A 19,603-nucleotide genomic window follows, 5' to 3' on the forward strand; every position below is an offset into this window, starting at 1 on the left:
GCACCCGCCCGGCACCACCGCGGCGCCTGCGCGGGGCCGGCCCCGCCCGCCGGCGCCTGCGCTTCTCACGCTTCCTGCTGCGGGGCCGCGGGTGCTCCGTGGTGCGTCGGGGTTGGGATCGGATCTGGGACGTGTCTCCCCCTCCCCCGCCCTACCCCACCCGTCGGACCCGGGCTCTGCGGGGGTTGAAGCGGCCGAGCCCGCAAGGGATGGTCCCGCGGCCGGGGGCGCGCTCGGCGCATCGCGCCCACGCGTGTCTGTGACGGTGACCGTGTCCGTGAGCGGCCCCGGGGCCGCGGTGTCGCGCCTGGCATAGCCCGACGCCGGCGGGACCCGGCCACCGCACGGTGCGAGCGTAAGTGACCGTGAGCGGCGGTGGGGCCCGGTCCGGCCCGGCCCGGGGGCTGCGGGGAGCGGGCCGGACGGTCGTCCGCGCTTCGCTCCGCGGCGTTGGCGGCGTGTGGGGGGTCGGTGAGCGTGTGCGGGGGTACCATGTATGGAGGGCAGCGCGCATCGCTCCCTTAGCATCATTCTCATAGCATCATTGCCTCTAGCGTCATTGCCTTGAGCATCGTTCCCTTACCGCGGCTTTACCTCCTGTGGGGTTTTTAGAACCCTGGGAGAGGTGCTACAGCTTATTAAAGTAGCCGATACAGGTAGGAGGACCCAGCGCGAAAGCCTTTTCCCCCGATGCAACCCTTTGGGAGGGTGTCACTTTGCCTAAACTTGCCTGGTTTTTAGCTTTCTCAGTCCACTGAAGTGCTTGCGTGATGAAGATATGAATAGTTGATTTAGGCTACAGAAAACCAGCTGTGGAATAGAAAGGAATTTTAGTGCATCTGAATGTTTTCTAACCTCTGTAATGCTTGAACATACTTTGCTGGGCGCTGGTTGACTTTTATCAGCTTTCGCTGTGCATCCTGTGGGAGATCACAGTGTATTTATTTCTTGTAACAGGCACAGCAAGACCCAACCGTCACCAGAATCAGTAGGGCTTGGTGGGCATTTTTCACTGCATTTTGGAGCAAACCGTTTTCCAGTGTGAGTTTTGGATTGCTTATGTGTGTAGCTGTATGTTAGACTCTGAATCTTCAGCTAAATATTTGTGTAATTGTTTTTGTGCCTGATCTCTTGTGCTTCAGTGGCACAGTTGAATGTACGTGCAGGTTTGGTTGCTTGGAGCTTGTGTTACCTAAATTTAGATGGAAAGGTACGAGAGTGCGTGGAAGGTTGTGGCCAGGGGTAAATGAAACCTTTTATGTGGGGAGAAAAAGGAGTAATGAGCTGTGCTGTCATGCAGCACTCCTGTGCTGTGTGGGTGTGACAAGCAGTGTAGATCTCTGGGATGGTATCCAAAGAACTGTAGTGCTGTCATTCATTGTATTTCTCTCTGCTGTCATGAAAAGGTATTCTGAGGTGATGTGTCTGTGTATTATTGACAGGCAGTACCTCCTCAATTCTTTATAAATGAGAAAAAAATATCCAGAAGATGTCTTTGGAGGTGTCAGAGCAGGCTTCCATATGTGGCTCTTCTACATTTGCTGAGCTGTTGCTGGAGATGAATGTAGTGAAAACTATTATGCAAAGTACTGAAGTGCAGAGAACAACCTTAGTATTACAGACATTGTAATGCTTTAGTTTCATCAGCACCAAATCATTGAGGTGAATTCAGAACCATAATACAGTTGTAGTATTAACATGTTACCCGTACCAATGTCTGTTTAAAAAAATAATAATTTAAATCACCTCATTTGACTTTAAGAATTTTTTGGGTTTGACCATGAATGAGGAAGCAGCTTTGAGCTCTTGAGAACACAAGTGGAACTGTGCAGCTGTCAAAAGATGATGTCTGTTGAAAACTGATGTCTTACATAATACTCCTTAGTTGTTTTGCTTTCTCTTGTTTTGACTGAGATCCTAGTTTCAGCATCACTGCGTTCAGATTTTGGGCTTTTTTTTTTTTATTTTTGGGTTTCTTTTTTCTGAAGATGGTTGACTTAATTTTGTGATTTTAGGTAAGTTTTGTTTGGTTGGTTTTTTTTCTGTCAGCTCTTCATTAAACAGCTGCACTTTGTTTAAAGGTGGTTTGCTAAGGTTAAGTTGTCCACAGAGTGTTTGCTTACACTGACAGTGTGCTTTTGGTCATGCTTTGGAGCTACCCACTATTCAGTGTTTGAGCAGGATCTCCGGTGTTTGTTTCCCAGTATTTTGCCTGCTGGGGAGTCTTGCAGTCATTTGGCTGCTGCTTGTATTCCAGGCTGTCACACCTAAGGCTTGCTAGGTTTCAGAGGGCTTATTTGTCCAGCACTTAAAGCAAGGCTAGTGGGATCTGGGAAGTCTTAGGTCTGTGATGCCAAATAATATCACTGTTCCTACCTTTCTCAAGTTTATGATAGGTGGAAATTCCTGCTTCTGGTAGGCTCATCTTCACACCTTGTCTGTTGAAGGGTGTTGAGGAGGTGGCTGGGTTCATGCCCAAACTTTGGGAGTGTGCTCAAGGGTCTTGATTTGGGACAATCCTTAATCTCTTTTATGTAAGAGGAGACAGTGAGATGACTCCTTTACCTCTTTCATACTTTTTTTCTTTAAATGGGAACTTAAGTATATTTTTCTTGGCTGAGAGTTTGGACCTTGAAATTGCCCATAGGTGCCTTTTTTTTATAACTAGCAACTCTGTTCCCTGAAATACTAATGGATGCACTCAGTTTGTAAATATGCATGTAGGTTTTATCTGGGACTGCTTAGCTAAGACAAGTTTAAGCAAGCTGGAAACTTTAATTTGATTTTCAAAGGTTTGTACTAATTTACTATACTTTATACTAATATTTACATTTTTATTTTAGAGTTTCTACAGAAATTTGCATAAAACTGGAATTTAACCTGTCATGGAGCTGGCTCACAGTTTGTTACTGAATGAGGAAGCATTAGCTCAAATCACAGAAGCAAAGAGACCAGTCTTTATCTTTGAGTGGTTAAGATTTTTGGATAAAGTGCTAGTAGCTGCCAACAAGGTAATTTTATGGTTTTTTTCCCGCTTCTTTGTAAAGCATTTATATTAATTTCATACCAGAGACAGTTGACAGGTAATGGCCAGATGACAACTGTATAGTTTCAGATTCAACCTGAAGAGCCTTTGTATTAGTTTGTAGCTCTTAAGTGTATAATTGTAGGCAGTCAGTAGGCAAGTAGTAAGTATTTTCAAAAAGTAAAATTCAAATAGGATAACAGCTAATTCTGAGCATTTAACATCTACCTCTGCTATTATTGAATGTATCTCAAATCTCTGTGAAACAAGCAGTTTGCTAAATTATATGCAATTGGGAGTGCTATAAGGTTTACTTCAATCTCTTGTAGGTTTTTTGGGGTGTTGGTGGCAAGAGACAGGATTAAATGACTTTTTTATTTATTTTTGATCTCTTTAACAGACAGATGTCAAGGAAAAACAGAAGAAACTTGTAGAACAGCTAACAGGACTCATCAGCAGTTCCCCTGGGCCACCTACGCGAAAGCTGCTTGCAAAAAATCTCGCTGCTCTCTACAGCATCGGAGACACATTTACTGTTTTTCAGACACTTGACAAGTGTAATGACATCATCAAGAGCAAAGATGATACTGCAGCCTACCTGCCCACAAAACTGTATGTTTAATATTACTAGGGAAAGGGGAATGATTTTTAAGTGGTCCTGGATATTACAGAACAATCTGCCTATATATGTGCATGTTATGTTTATTTATATTTTGTGTGCTTATTTGAGGTTCACAGATGCTTGATATAGCAAGAAAAGCACTGGATTGAGATTGTGCAGGGCAGGACTCAAAGGTTACACATACATGGCTGTCTGAAATGTCTTTCCCTAGGCAAGGCACTATTTTATGTTTCTTCACATGCTTATGGCGTGGAGAGGATAACAGTTAATGCAGTAATGCAATGAAGACTTTCTGTCAGTGGAATTATTGCTGATTGCTCTCAGGTACCCCATTTAAGATGGAACCTGCAGGTTGTCAAACCAAAGCATTGTCTATGCCCATAGACTTGTAATCACATGTTTTTTTCCCTGTCAAATCTTGCCTTTTATTTTCCTTCACTGTGATATGCCACACAGGTCTCTCAAGCAGAGTCTCTATACTTGGATATGTGGTGTGCATGTATGCATGATACAGTTTGTCTTTACTCATAAGAGCAGTCTCAATGGTAGGAATTTGGTTAATGCCACAAAAAACTTCCACTGAAACTGGTTTTAGTACTTTCCTGCACATACTGCTTCATATGTTCACAGTGTCTAGTGAACCCTAATTTGGTCTTGCCTTCAGACATTATCACAACAAGAAAGGATTTAACAATAAAGTCTGAAATAGTCACTGTTTGGGTAGGTACTGTCTTCTTGTTTGTAGCTCATGCAGCTCTGTGAGGAACTTGTATAAGTGGGAAGGGTTTTGTACTGTACATATGCTCTGAAACTTAAGCTTTCCAAGTGATAGTCCAGAATTTTTTTTAATGGAGATATGCCCCTTAAGGAGGAGTCTGTAATGACTTTGTAATATAGTTTTACTAAAAAATCATTTAACCAAGAACTACAGATTTAAAAAAAGCCTCGTTTGTGATGAAAAAGTGTATGTTTTCAGGAGCTGCTTCTGTGATTGTCCTGGAACAATTTGTGTATATAACTGCAATGTGGTGTTAATTAAATACCCCTAATCTTAAGTGGCAGGGCAAGGAAAACATGTAAATAACTGTTTATGGATTGAGTGATTTTACAGTACCTATAACTTTTCTTATGTTATGCAATAATTTATTCATTTTAAGTTCTTAGTCTCGAAAAAACCCTATAATTCAGTATCTACAGAAGTGTGTCAGGATATATTATAGGGTAAGAGTTATCTTGCAGGTGCTTGGAAAAAGAGACAGTATATTGAAAGATAAAACCCTAATAGTGCTGAGATTTCAGCATATTTTTTTTTCTCCAGAACTTTTCATTCTGTGTGTAGATCCTGTAATAACACCCCTTCAAATACATTTGTATTCTTAGAAGCTGGTAAACAAAAAGATTGTTTAAATGAACAGCCAGTATAAGTAGTGGATAATAAACAGATTTTTATTCATCAATGATGATTAAAACATACATTTCTGTTTGTTTGTCTTCATTTAGATAATACAGAAAAAGAGTACACCAATTAATGTCTTTTTTCTTAGGGCTGCTGTGGCGTGTGTTGGAGCATTTTATGAAAAAATGGGCAGAATGCTGGGTAGTTCTTTTCCAGAAACTGTGAATAATCTTTTAAAGTCTCTGAAAAGTGCAGAGGTAATTTGCAGATTATTTGTGTGGTCTTGATTCCATTTAAACTGAAACTTGTTTCTGCCAAAGGTGTTTGCCAGAATGCCTAAGTTATTTTTCTTTTACATCTATAAATGGAAGTCCCTTACCTAGTTAGTATCAAATCTACTGCAGAAAGTTTTGAGTTTATCATATGAATATTATAGTAGTTGCTTCATAGTGGCATCAGTAATTAAAATTGCAAGATGACTGTATGTATTATTTCTAACAACTGTGTTAGGATTTTTGCCCAAGTATCCTGAATAAACATTCAGTTGTTAAAAATTAGTAATAAATACTTAAGTTTTGCAGCAAAGTTGTTACTCTGAATGTGAGCAGGATACATTGTGCCCTGAAAAGAGAGAGTATGTCATAATATTGCGAGAATGTATCCTGGGCTGTCAGTAGGTTTGGTTTTATAGAAATAACTCTATTGAAACAAGTTGAAATACTGATTGTGCAGATCTTATTTGTTTATGTGTGTGTGTGTCCTCAAATTGTAAGTACCTACCTGTGTGCAGGTACAGAAGGAAGCTGTTAACTACTTGAGCTTCCTGTTCTCTTGTATCAGCTGGTGTTTTGTTTTTTTTTCCTGAGTCTGCAGCAGATAAATAGTGGAACAGGACAGAAGCATTTTGTCTAGAGCCAATTTGTTGGGTTGCCCGGGCTTAATTTATGTGACAACACAGGGAGTTTTAGTAAAGCTGTATGTAGTGCTTACTGCTATCTAAAATCAGCTGGATATCAGTTACATATGCCTTCATTGTCAGTGTTTCCAAAAATACTCCTGTATAGAAGCAAGAAAATGCAAAAGTATACAGCTGGTTCTTAGTATATACTGTGTCCACATTTTTGCATTTGTGCTTTTGTGTGTGTGCAGTCTCAGGGCCGCAGTGAAATTCTGATGAGTTTGCAGAAAGTCCTCAATGGACTCGGAGGAGCAGCAGCTTCTTGTCACCGTGACATTTATAAGAATGCGCGATCTCTGCTGACGGACAGATCTATGGCTGTACGATGTGCTGTGGCCAAGGTGGGTGTGTTTTTCACTAGCCTTAGAAGTTCTTGTACTGTGACTGTGAAGAACCTGTAGTTGAACTGTGACTTGTTGTGTATGATAGGAAATTTGATAATTAGTTGGGCAAGGTAAGTTCTTCCTAGTTTATACTGCAGGCTCAGGCATTTGATTTATTTCACAGGTACTGTAGTAACGTATTCCCCACTTCATAAACATGTATGAGATAGAATATATTAACTGTGAGCCTCAGTGGGAGAGGTTTTTCTTAACATGTTTCTTTCTTTGAGATCTCTTTTAATTTTTTAATTTATGTATTAGCCTGTTCTATGACTCTTCTGATTCTTTACTCAGCTAAGTTATTTGGTATATGGGAGAGTGTAAATTAACTCTTAAAATATTCATATTAAAATATTTGCTGAATAAACCTGACAACTGCAGTCTGATACTTACGTGAAAGGTAAGAATGGTCTTCTGGTCTTATTTTTCTTACAGTGTCTGCTGGAATTGCAGAATGAAGCAGTGTTTATGTGGACAGCTGAACTAGAGAATGTTGCAACCCTGTGCTTCAAAGCTCTGGAAAACTCAAACTATGGTGTGCGTGTTGCAGTGTCAAAGCTTTTGGGGACAGTCATGGCTACAGCACTGATACCAAAACAAGCAACAGGTACAAGCCCTTCTGGATTCCATGTCTAAGTGGGCAGACTCCACCTTCAGTACCATGTTACACGACAGTGTTGCACAACACATTGCTGTTCCAGTAGATGAGAGCTCGTAGGTGGATTATTTGTTTTTATAAACAATAAGCTAAAAAGAGGAAAGAGTGCAGAATATCTGTTGTAATCACAAAAATCATCTGGGAAAAGTGATTATTCTTATTTTTTAAGAACGAAAACAAATTTTTTATCTGAAATCTTGGGTAGATTTATTTTTGCAAGACAGTTTTGAATTAATAAGTCCGGTTTCAAGATCATTGCTTGTATTGGTTTGCTTGTATTGAACTTTGGGGTCAAACTATTACTTCCCTTTTTCCAAAAGTGATGCGACAAAATGTGAAGAGAGCCACGCTTGAGGAGGTCTTGGAGCTCATGGCCACAGGATTTTTGCGAGGAGGATCTGGTTTCCTGAAGAGTGGTGGAGAGATGTTAAAAGTAGGAGGATCTGTCAATAGGGAAGTGCGAGTTGGTGTTACCCAGGTTTGTAACTTTTTAATTAAGTAAAATTTATGTTATATATATTATATATACATAGTTGTAACCCTTTTAGTAGGAAACATACACTCTTCTGTATTTGTTGATAACTTACAAATCTGGTTTGACTCACCTGTTTTGGGAGATGTACATGAGGTCTTCATTGTGAATTGTAACACACTGATGGTGCTGCTATTATTTACATTGTGTTTTCAAATTTTTTAGAAGGAGACACATTTAAAGTGATGAACTGGGTTTTCTTGCTGTCGTGCAGAGAGTATTTTATGCTTCATAGTATCCATAGCAGTACAAGGGCTACTCTTGGTACTTGAAACAGTATAGTTTCAGCAACAGAGACTTGGCTACTGCATGGATTCATACTGCCTAACCTGATTAGGGTTGCTTATTACTAACTGGTATTGCTACTGTTCTGCATAATACACAAGTATAACTGTAGTCTTGTATAGTCTTTTGTTTCTGTTTTAATTGGACTTTAATCTGTGCGACTTCTGAATTTTGCAGGCCTACGTTGTCTTTGTTACAACATTAGGAGGTCAGTGGTTGGAGCGCAACTTTGCTACCTTTTTGTCCCATGTACTTGATCTGGTCTCCCATCCTCGTGCAACTCAGACCCACGTGGAGGCAGTTTACTCTCGAAGATGTGTGTCATTTATCCTGAGAGCAACTGTGGGCAGCTTACTCGGGGAGAAAGCACAGATTGCAGCTGCCAAAGATATATGTCAAGCCATTGGTAAACAAATGAAGGCAGTGGGTGAGAACCATTCTTCTTTATTTTGAGACCAGTTTAAAGTTACTGTCATTATACTGGGTTAGCCATTTTTCACCTTTCTTCTACTGTGAGGAGTAATTTTGTTGTTATGGTAAATGATAGTTCAGCTGCATTCTGTTTAAAATATGCTATCCAAAATGTAAGTTTTACTTGAAAAGTGATTGTATAAAACTGGCTTGTTATCCTGTGATAGCAAATGCAATGTCAAAAGCCTAGAATGGAAATGGGGAGAAAAAAATCTGCATGTGCCATCTATCTTGGGATAGTTTGTATTGAAAGTCATGCGGAGTTCTTTACTAACAGTGCTGAAGGTAGGGCAGGATCTTGTAGGTCCTTGTGTCTCTGCTGCTAACATCCATAATAGTAACCAATTGGATTTTGTGACAAGTAAAGATGTAATCTGAAGACTGGAATGAGAGAAGAAAAATATGATCCCTTTGCTAAACTTTGCAGAATATGGAATCCCTAAGAGGGCTGACAAAATTGTCTTGGTATTTGTTTCTTATGAAATGAATTAGTTTGAACTGGAGATTTAACAAGTAAATTAGAATTACACATCCCTGTATTTACCGTGCATCTGTTTCTTATCCTTTTCTGCTGTCGTTTAGTTCAGGTTTAAAGCAATGTTTAACCTCTGGAAATGAAATTGATATTGAGACTTTTGCAGGTTTTTCTCATAATTATTTTTTGATAGGGTAAGTATGGAACCTTAAAAGGCTTCTGATTACCATAAGTATTACTTCCAGGAAAATAAGACTATTAGAAATGCTATTTCTGAGGGGAAACAGTTGCAGAAATTACTCTTCCTGCCATCTTATCAAAGTTGCAGGAAATTCCATTGTGTATTTGGCTGGTTGGAAGAACTATTTCATTTTTTTGAGCATTTCCAATGAATTTGATGAAAAATTGATAGTTTTTACTTGGTAATAATAGCTTCCCTTCATATAAGATGGACCATTTTCTAAATTTGACCTGTAGTAGACACACAGACATTAAGCTGATACTAAAGCACCTTTTCTTTGAAAAGACAGTTGCTGCTTCTGGGATATTTTGTAGGAGAAAGAACCTACAGTGGGATCTAGGAACTCAGTTGGATATCTTTAAAGTGATTAGAGATTGTGATTAATTAATTACTAAAGGTCTCAGTATCACTGAGTGTGTATGCATGCAAATTTGTATGCAAAACCTAGATATGTCAAGATTGTATTTTTTTTTGTTACTGTGTATAGATACACATATACAGCATTTGTGTATTGTATACTTATTTTTGCTGTGTTATGCTGTTAATGCTGTAATTTTAGGGATCTACCACCCATACTAACTGCTGGGCAACTATGTTTTATGGTCTTTGGATGATTGTGTTTGGCTGATAGCTATAAAACTATTCCCTTCCAGAATGTGTTCACTTTGCAAGTTCTCACTATCACCAGACTTGTGATTTTGTTTTAATATAGGGTTCGTATCAAAACAAAACTGTCATTTTCTGTCCTGTGCAGCTCATGTGTGATTCAAATGGTAGTTAGGAAAGATACTCTTGTTTTTCTTTTCTGCAGAAGCAGTCGTGAATGATGCTAACAGTGAAAATAAATCAGGAGCTGCTGATGTAGCTGCAAGCCAGCATGTAATGGTGTGTGCCCTCCAGGAATTGGGTAGTCTGGTTCAGAGTCTGAATGCCACTGCATCTCCCCTTATTCAAGAACCCTCTATAGGTACGCAAATAAAAGGAAATAGATTGTGAGGCATTTGAGCAATGAATATGAAATATCATTAAATCTACTTAAATAATGAATGAATATGTAAGAAATAAATCAGTGAAGCTGGCACTTCATGTAGCACTCCGGGTGGCTACAGTTGTCCAACTCATTGTTTTTAGTACCCTAACTTTAGTTCAAGTTTGACAAAGTGTTAAAAAGCTGTTTTCATTGGAGTCTGTCTGAAGCTATTTCTTAGGGTCAGTAAAGTTGTAATTTTTGGTCTGTTTACAATAATGGTTTTATAGGAAGTACATTGTTTTGTTATGTAAGGTCTGAAATACTTGCTCCTGGAAAACTGTATTGCCTTTAAATACCAAATTTCTGCGGGGAGGCAAAAGTATTTTGTTCAGGTGAAGCTGTGTGTAGTACCATTTAAAAAAAGTGGTTCTTTGTCTTAAGCTGACTAGGGTTTGTGGGAGATTTTCTTCTTGTTTGTTTCAGTATCTGAATCCACATTTATGCTGTAGTGTTGCAGTTTTAAAAGTTTTTTCAGTTTGTGGATGCCTATGGTCTTTTCCAATGGAAGTGCAAGCTCTTTTAGATATTTCATTGTGCGGATTGTTGTCTTGATGCATATGATATTCTTCTCATACTGATTTGTGCCAGCTCTGGGGTGGGGGAGACTGCCCATATTTATTCCTTCTGACTGCTGCATCCCATAAGAATAGAGGGGACCGTATCTCAGCATTATTTCTGTTAGCGGCTTGAACTAAGCAGGTAGAAATTGCTCACTAACTCAAGAGAAAGCAAGAGATAAAGCAGCAGTGGGGGTTTGAAGTAAGAGTTTTCCAAGATCTGGACCAAAGAAGGTCTTGGTGTGGAGACAGGTTGGACTGAAGGACTCAGAAAGTGGGATTAAGTAAGCACAGAGGTTTCTGTAGAGTGTAAAGGGCTGGAAACATGATACAGAGGAGACAGCACTGTGTCAAACGCAGAGTACAGCAGTCAGTGACATCTGTAGCATATGCTTGGCTACAATGTGAAACAAAACCAAAGATAGTCTTACTTTTGCTCTGTTATTGGCAATCTGTGTAAAACATTGTGGGAATCATCACATCCAGTGCCTGTTTCCTTATATAGCATTGCTACCTCTTTTCAGTGTTCAAGTAGAAGTCTCTTCTATGGCTCTGACATGGCTCTGGTAGAATCTGATGTGGAGCAGTATAATGCTAATAACACCTCTTTCTTTCATTAAAGGAAAAGGCAAAGTCATAAAATTCAAGTACTCTTAATTCTGTCTTTCTTAACTTTCACATTGACTGTTTAGTATTGATTCAGTTTACTTGTCGATGTGTATTAAAAACAGCATAAGTTAAAGACTGTAAACTCTCCTTTCTGTAGGTCTGTTGGAGACAGTAACTTCAGTTCTTCTTCATCCCAGCATGGCTGCTCGCCTTGCTGCAGCGTGGTGCTTGCGGTGTGTAGCCGTGGCATTGCCTTTTCAGTTGACTCCATTTTTAGACAGATGTGCAGAAAGACTCAACAATCTGAAGACCTCCCCTGAAGCTGTTAGTGGCTACAGTTTTGCAATGGCTGCATTGTTAGGTGGTGTGCATCAGTGTCCACTAGGTATTCCTCATGCCAAAGGAAAGGTGAGATAATGAGTGTTTCAACTGTGAGTGTACTAAAAGATACCTTTTTATCTACAAGTAATAGCTTTGCAAAATGTGTGGCATGCTAGTGAGTTAAAGCATTATTGAAATTAAACTTGTGCCTAGCGTGAGAGTAGTGGCCAGAGTACATGTTTGTAGTATCTGAGTTGCAATATTTAACAGCTGTTTTCCTCTCTCTCTTTTCAATTTGCTGAAGAGAAATTGAAATATTGGAAAATCTCTGAAATAACTGCAGATGAGAATATTTCTAGCTGTATTGTCATATGAAAAGCAGTAATCATCTGCATGAAATGTAATGTGCATTCATTCTTTTTCCGAGGTCAACTTAAATGATTTGAGAACATCTTTATATATAGTCTATAGAAGTGAACAAGTAGCAGTAGCTTGCAGTGGTTTCATTTATATTTTTAAATCTCTTGTGTTTTGTCCTTGGTGCAGATGGTGGTCAGTATTGCTGAGGATCTGTTACGAACTGCTGCGCAAAACAGCAGGCTCTCCTTGCAGCGGACTCAAGCTGGATGGCTTTTACTTGGAGCACTCATGACTTTAGGTTTGTAAAAATGGTCTGCTTTTTCTTTTACTTCAAGCTTCTCCAACATTTCTGATTATCCACTCTGGCAAATGGCCTATACACATAATCAGTTCAGTATCTAGCACAAGAGTATTTATACAGGAGAAACAGTGTTCGTACACTTATTTCAGTAGTATTGTTATGCTGGGAGGAGATGAAGTGTTAGAGTTTATGTAAGCTGAAGGATAGTAGAAGGTGCCATACCTAAAAAAAAAAAATTCTGTTCTGTTTTTAGAAACCTAGCGTTTACTCATTCTATGAAAGGGCAAAATTGCCCACAGTCTTCCTTAATACTGTGGTGCAGAAGAAATAGACCATAAGTAAATGCAATGAGCACTCCAACAAGCTGCATGTGTACCTCTAGATAGGCAACAGTACTGATTCAAAGTGTTGTCAGTTTAAAAGCCCTTCAGTTTTTTAAAATACCCAGCCTCACATTCGTATCTGCCATAACAGAAGTATCAGAAGCTGTATTTTGAGAGGTTGTTAAGTGTACTCTTGAATTTTGTGGTAGTAGTGTTTTTTCTGTTTTGAGTTTTATTATACTGGAAAATATGATAAAGTTTTGATGCGTTCTGCAGTATTTTGATCTCTCAGAAAATACCATTTTATGTTTAATCTCATTTCTCTAAATTGTTTCTTTTTTACCAGTTTATTGTCATGTTTTTCTAACAGTGTATCCCTATTTTGGTTATCTTTCTCTAATGTGTTTTTAGTGTACTTGCATTAGACCTTTTTCAGAAGCTCAGAAAAAGATTTGACTGTTAAAGTAATTTAGATAATCAGTAACTGTCAGTTATTTTTATATTTGTTTTTTGGACAAGTTATGGTAGGCTAAAGAACTTACCTTCAAAACAATAACATAAAAAAATTTGAAGTCAAAAAGATAGTAAAAAAACAGTTGGCAGTGGTTCCATAGGACATAGTTGTGTGTAGAATAGCCTGTTTCCTATATTTTTGGTACTGATATCAAGAAGCAGACTTAATGTGTAGTAGTTGTTTGCCACACTTTTAACCTAGAAATGAGAAAGAATTTAATTTGGTTTTTGTTGTTCAAATGGGGAGAAAAGGTGAAATAAGACAAAAACAGCTCAAAGAGCAAAAGCCTTCATAGCAGATTTTCCACACTCAGTTAAATACATGTTTTTATTATACTGTCACTTTATTTGTTTTGCATAGGTCCTTCTGTTGTTCGGTATCATCTGCCTAAGATGTTGCTGCTCTGGCGAAATGTGTTTCCACGTTCTCTGAAGGAGCTGGAAGCAGAGAAGGCGAGAGGAGATTCTTTTACCTGGCAAGTAACGTTGGAAGGCCGTGCTGGAGCTCTGTGTGGTAAGAATTTCAGACTTTGAGATTGCACCTGTACAGTAAACCAAAATGTGATCTCAAGTATTGCAGAGAGAACTCTCGTAACTTTCCTGCTTTCTTTGAAAATGAGTAAAATGTGTCAGACATTCATCAATGTGACCTGGTTTTGGCATACAGTTTTTGGAGGATATCATACAGTCTTTGAATAAACGTTTTAATTGTTGCTTTTTTGATATTCTCTTAGGATCTATATCTTGCTTATGTTTTATATTTGTTTGTTTCAGTGAAAGTTTTATTTAAACTTTTTTGTTATTAGCTATGAGAAGTTTTGTTGCTCACTGTCCTGAGCTGCTTACTGAGGATGTGATCAGGAAACTGATGACACCCATAGAATGTGCCATGACAATGATGTCGCAGTAAGTAGGCAGTTTTTGCTCTTTATTCACTTTTGTCTTTTCTTGAAATGCTACAACTAATTTGTTTTAATTCATGTTCTGACATAGTACTGCACTGTTGCTGCACATCCATTTTGAAGAAAAACTTTTATCCTTGTGTTTGTGGTCTTTAGCTTTGTAAAATTATTACTGCTGAAGGGCCTACAGTGGTAACTTTGGTAACTGTGCTTTGATTTCCAGTTCAGTGAGCTTTTGAATTCATGGTTTGCTTATCCCTGTGCAAGAAATGACAAAACTAAGATACTGGTATACTAGATGTTATTCAAAAAGCTCTTCTCTTATAAATTGAACTAATGAAAAGACTTTCAGCATTTTACAGAATAAAAATAAAACATAGTCTTGAGTTGGTTTTGTGGTTTGGTGTCTGTCCCTTTCCTCTGCCCCACCCCTAATTAAAATAGAGCTTTCTTCTGAGGAGGTGCATTTCACTGATTTAGGGCAGCGTGTGTTGTGGTTTTGTTGTTTTGGTATTTTTGTTTCTTTTAAAAGTCTTCTCTGTACAATTACTTCTGAAAATGTACTGATAATTGAGTGATGTCCAGGGTAGTTCTCTGAACACTTTTTTCTTGCCTTGGCTAGAGATATGTCTTGTGAAAAGAAATTTGAAAATACTATTTTCAGTAACTGCAGCATTTCTGGTTGTCTCTTTTTCTTTTTTAATTCTGTAGCATTCCATCAGTAATTAAAGCCCATGGAGCTCATCTCAAAGCTAGTGCAGCTATGGTTCGTTTAAGACTTTATGATATATTGGCTTTATTGCCTCCAAAGACATATGAAGGTACATACATTTTTAACAATTTTTAATCAAGTAAAAATTCTGCTTGCTCCTTGTGATGTATTTTTGGTGTTTACCTTTGAAGCAAATACAAGATTGAAAATAGGATTCTAGGAATCTCCGAGAATCTTGTACTATATTCCTCATCTTCTGTATGTCATCTTGACAGTATAACTACAGAGGATGAATATTGCTAAACATTCATAGAGTAACACAGTATAAAAGTTATGGTCCTGTTTATAGGATTGGGAGGTATGAAGATTATGTTCTGAGATCCAATAATGGTGGTTTAAGTCATTGTTACTTAAAAGATGGAGAACATTATTTCATGTTTTTTTGGTATACTGAAAAGACAGATGTGACAATGAAGGTTTAGTTTTGGTTTCAGTGTTGCTTTTTTGTTTGTGCTTTTGTTTTTGCTTGAAGTGTTTTTTGTTTGTTTGTTTTTACCTGATTTACTGTATTAGACATATCTATTATAATTAAATTACCAGGTACTGTCACAGGGTCTGACAGATTAGCTTTTTGGTTTTTGTTTGGTTTTGTTATATCGTTAAATTTACATGAGCATATGGATGAGCAAATTTTTTCAAAATCTGGATTATGTCCTGGAAGGAATGACCCAATCTGTTGTTTAGAACAGGACACCATCCTGAGTAATGTCCTCTAGTGGACCCTGCTTGAGCAGGGAGTTTGGACTAGATGACTCCCAATGGTTCTCAACCTTATCCATTCTTTGGATATTTGGGTACCCATGATTTGGGAATTGAGAGCCTAGGGTTCTGTTTGAAGCCTTGCTCTCAACTCTAGTCTTGTCAGGTTTACTTCTCTGTTCTCTACCTCTAAAATTGAAGTAATGGTACATGTGTAACTTTTGATCAGTAGCTGGAATGTTTTGGCTAAAAAGCAGCAATGACTCTTTTTAATATTTATCTTTTTAGGATCATTTAATGCGCTGCTTCGAGAGTTGGTAGCGGAATTTACTTTGACAGACAACTCTGCTAATACAACCACATCACTCTTAAGGTCTCTTTGTCATTATGATGATAGTGTTTTGCTTGGCTCTTGGCTGCAGGAAACGGATCATAAGTCAATTGAAGATCAGGTAATAAAAAACTGGAATAATGAATTATCTGCCCTCTCTGTGTGATGTGTGTATGGGGAAGCCTTTTAAAACTGAAGCTTCATGCCTTGGTTTTAGTCTTATTTCAGAGCTTTGTTAGATATAAGTTCTTCCATCTACAGGGTACTGTTTTGATTAAAAACTACCTGCAGCTGAGATATAAATTGCATAATGCTACTTACAGGGTTGTGCTTAGTGAATTAGCCTAATTTCTTTAAAAAAAACCCAACCCAACACTCCCAGCCCATCCTCCAATCTTCCTAGTCTAGCAGTTGTTCTCATATATATATGTTTTTTTTCTGAACCAGGAGAAATGTAGGTTCCACTTAACATGTTTTATAATGAAATTGCTGTCAGAATATCAATATTACAAATGGTGTTACAACAAAACAAAATTTAACTGGTTTTATAGGTGTAGTATGAAATCTTGCATTTCATTTGGAAATGTTGACACGATGTTGGCTGAAAATGCCTCTTCTGCAACAGCCCATCTAATAATGGAAAGGTTTCTGAGAAGGCTTGATGCAGCAGATCCAAAAGCTAAGACTGATACCAAATGTGAGAAACTAAAGGGAAGCTGTTTCTGAGCCACGAGCAGCATGTCAAAGCAGAAAAAATTTTTATAAACTTCCCATGTTTGTTGTGGTGGACATAGTAGACTTCCAGTGCAGTCTTCAATCCACAGAGCTTTCTGGGGTGCTCCTTCCCCTCGTTTTTGTTTTTTTTTTGTTAACCTCTTACCTGTAAAACCATGGCACTGTTGGTAAGTGAAGATCTGTAGTGTGTCACAGGATTCTGTCACAGGATTCTGGCATTGTGCACTTGCAGCCCAGAAACTCAAGCAAATCCTGGACTGCATCAAAAGCAGCGTGGCCACCAGGTTCAAGAAGGTGTTTCTGCCCCTCTACTCTGCTCTGATGCAACCCCACCTGGAGAACTGTGTACAGTTCTGGTGTCCCCAACACACGAAGGACATGGAGCAAGTCCATAGGAAGGCCATGAAGTTGATATGAGGAATGGAGCACCTTCCCTACCTAGACAGTCTGAGGAACTTGGATATGTTCAGCCTGGAGAAGAGAAGGTTGTCTGGAGGCCTCCTAGCAACCTTCCAGTATCTGAAGGGGGCCTACAGGGGAGCTGGAGTTCATCAGGAACTGTAGTGATAGGACAGGGAGTAATGGGTACAAATTGAAAGAGAGGAAATTAGGTTATGTATTAGGAAGAACTTTTTCACTCTTAGGGCGGTGAGACACTGGGACAGGTTGTCCAGGGAGGTTGTGGATGCCCCAGCCCTGTCAGTGTTTGAAGCCAGATTGGATAAGGACTTGAGCAACCTGATCTAGTGGAGGGTATCCCTGCCTATGGCAGAGAGGACTGGGAATAGATGATCTTTACAATTCATTCCAACCCCTTAACATTCTATAATTCTATGATTTTCTTCTGCTTGATCACATTTTGTTTTAGTGATACAGAGGTCTCAACAAATGTTTGCTGTTGTTTTCTGAACCTTTAAGAAGAATATAGACCTACTGGATTCAAATTTGGTTTCACGATTAAATAATTGACAGGAATATAAAATTTTCTTCAGAGAAAATAGATAATTGTTTAATTGTGTTTCCTGAAGGAATGATGGTTAGAAAGTATTTTCTTGAGGATTGGAGCATTAGTAGTTTTAGTACTGTTTCTACATCTTTCTGTGTGGGGAATCCTCATAGCCAAAACTGATCATTTATTATACAGTATTGTAACTCAGTGCTCAGAGAGTGAATGAATGACCTTTTTCATGAAATGCTACTTCATAATCAGTGATTCAGAAGCTACTATTAGTACCAGAATTAATCTGCTTTTCTCTGTTTTCCACCTCTCACTACCAGGAGTGATAGTTTTTGTATTTATCCAGCTGTTAACTGCTTTGACCCTTCAGGATTCAGCTGACCCTGTAAATACTGCTGTGTTTGCATGGGGGCACTGCAGTTGCATTCAGATGTTTGTAGGCTGTTTTGTTGTTCTAAGCTATTGCATATGTGTTTTGGTTATCTCTAGTTCCAGGTTTTATGTGCAAAGGTATATTCAGAGGTATTCATGTTATGTGGCATTTTGCAGCTTCAGCCAAACAGTGCATCTGGAAGTGGTGCTCTGGAACATGATCCCTCTTCTATTTATTTGCGCATCCCTGCTGGTGAAGCTGTACCTGGTCCCCTTCCTTTAGGAGTATCTGTCATTGATGCATCTGTGGCTCTCTTTGGCGTGGTTTTTCCTCATGTGTCCTACAAACACAGGTCAGTTTACATCAGTGTTAGTTTTCAGAACCTAGTGCCTTACTCTCTGGATGCTATTATGCTAGTGGTTTTTTTGGTTTGTTTGTATTTTTTCCCCCCGAAATAAGAATCGACTGTGGTATCAACTGCCTTTAAATTCATAGTTTACTATTTGGTGTCCACTGTGTCTCAGGATTCCAGAATATGTCTACTCAGTTTAGAAATAAGGTAATTTCCTCAGTTTTATCACTTTTGAAGATTAATGTTCATAGGTGGAGACTAGATTCTTCTCTTTTCGTACTGCATTTAACAGTAGTAATATCTCTGCAATCAAAATTTCCTGCAAAAGTACCCATTGCAATTAACTTCAGCCTTAAAAACAGCAGTGGCATGCATTGGATTTCATTCGACTTCCACAACTGAGACATTTGATTTATACTCAGCAGATAATTGTATGCGTGATGAAAAGGAGGAAATGGAATTCACCTTCTTTTCCTTTGTGTTCCACATTACCTCTACAGAGTTATGAGTTGTCAGGACTACTTTTGTCATTCAGTTTAGCTAATTTGTCACTGAACACACAGTGAAAGCAGCTCCAAGATGCATTTCAAAGTAAAATCATCCTTCAGTACAATCCTGATGGCAACAGTTTTTTCCTAGCAGTCAATCTCGTTTTGCAGCAAGGGCAGGATAGACTTGGGGCCAGCTTGCATTAAGTGAGCTTGATCTTTATCTGTTGTTAACTATGAAAAGATTTAGCTGTAAAACAGCTGAGTAATTAAGAACACAGATTATTCATTACATTCTTGTTGTTGGTATCTTCTAAGGAACACTCCTCCTCCCAGTATGTTTTCTGGGTGGAAGTGGAGTTTAAACAGGAAAAACAATAGGAACAATAAAATGAATATGGAGGGTAACACTAATGGTAGTGGAAAGGCAACATTTTTCCTCTTTGGTTTCTAGTTATACAGCCAAATGCACCTGAGGACTCACATCCTCTTGGTGGTGTTTTCTTCAAAAGGAAATGAAAAAATTTGTGGATGAACTAAAAGAACCAGCAAAGGGATGTTCACAATAACTCTACTCTTTCTGCCTGTAGTGAATACCTTCTGCAGCCCTTGAAGCATAAATTCTGTAACTGAACTTGAAAGGTCCTTTTGTTGTGTGTGTTTTTTATCAGCTGTGTTTTAGTTTGTATTTTGAAAGGCTATCACTTCAATTATGTTCTTTCCTTTGTTTTAGATTACAGATGTTGGATCACTTTGCTGAATGTGTCAAGCAGGCTAAAGGTGTTCGCCAGCAAGCTGTACAGCTTAATATCTTTACAGCTGTTCTTAGTGCCTTAAAGGTAAAACTTGTAAGCTTGTAATGGATGCCAAAGTTCATCAGTTTGTATTCAATACAAAGAGCTGTTAGAAGAACCATTGCTAAAGTTACCACTC

General features: G+C 38.7%; 1 protein-coding gene across 4 annotated transcripts in view; it reads left to right on the forward strand.

Annotated features, from left to right (window-relative positions):
• The first annotated feature begins 131 nt into the window (after nt 1-131).
• Nucleotides 132-19,603, forward strand: part of HEATR5B (HEAT repeat containing 5B) — a 57,498-nt gene continuing 38,026 nt past the window's right edge. Inside the window, exons 1-18 of one of the 4 annotated variants that reach the window (XM_027641264.1) lie at nt 132-355; nt 958-1,041; nt 2,844-3,011; nt 3,426-3,637; nt 5,192-5,300; nt 6,193-6,342; nt 6,820-6,991; nt 7,363-7,520; nt 8,037-8,286; nt 9,858-10,013; nt 11,400-11,650; nt 12,110-12,221; nt 13,422-13,574; nt 13,867-13,966; nt 14,674-14,783; nt 15,722-15,885; nt 18,007-18,182; nt 19,404-19,509. In XM_027641264.1, coding sequence (XP_027497065.1) covers nt 2,886-3,011; nt 3,426-3,637; nt 5,192-5,300; nt 6,193-6,342; nt 6,820-6,991; nt 7,363-7,520; nt 8,037-8,286; nt 9,858-10,013; nt 11,400-11,650; nt 12,110-12,221; nt 13,422-13,574; nt 13,867-13,966; nt 14,674-14,783; nt 15,722-15,885; nt 18,007-18,182; nt 19,404-19,509 — 2,505 coding nt within the window. In that variant the 5' untranslated portion in view covers nt 132-355; nt 958-1,041; nt 2,844-2,885. The remainder of the gene's footprint in view (nt 356-957; nt 1,042-2,843; nt 3,012-3,425; nt 3,638-5,191; nt 5,301-6,192; nt 6,343-6,819; nt 6,992-7,362; nt 7,521-8,036; nt 8,287-9,857; nt 10,014-11,399; nt 11,651-12,109; nt 12,222-13,421; nt 13,575-13,866; nt 13,967-14,673; nt 14,784-15,721; nt 15,886-18,006; nt 18,183-19,403; nt 19,510-19,603) is intronic. The other 3 variants (XM_027641261.1, XM_027641262.1, XM_027641263.1) reach the window with 3 other exon arrangements.

This window comes from Corapipo altera, unplaced genomic scaffold, assembly GCF_003945725.1.
Source record: "Corapipo altera isolate COAL_440 unplaced genomic scaffold, ASM394572v1 48b, whole genome shotgun sequence".
NCBI classification, from domain to species: domain Eukaryota; kingdom Metazoa; phylum Chordata; class Aves; order Passeriformes; family Pipridae; genus Corapipo; species Corapipo altera.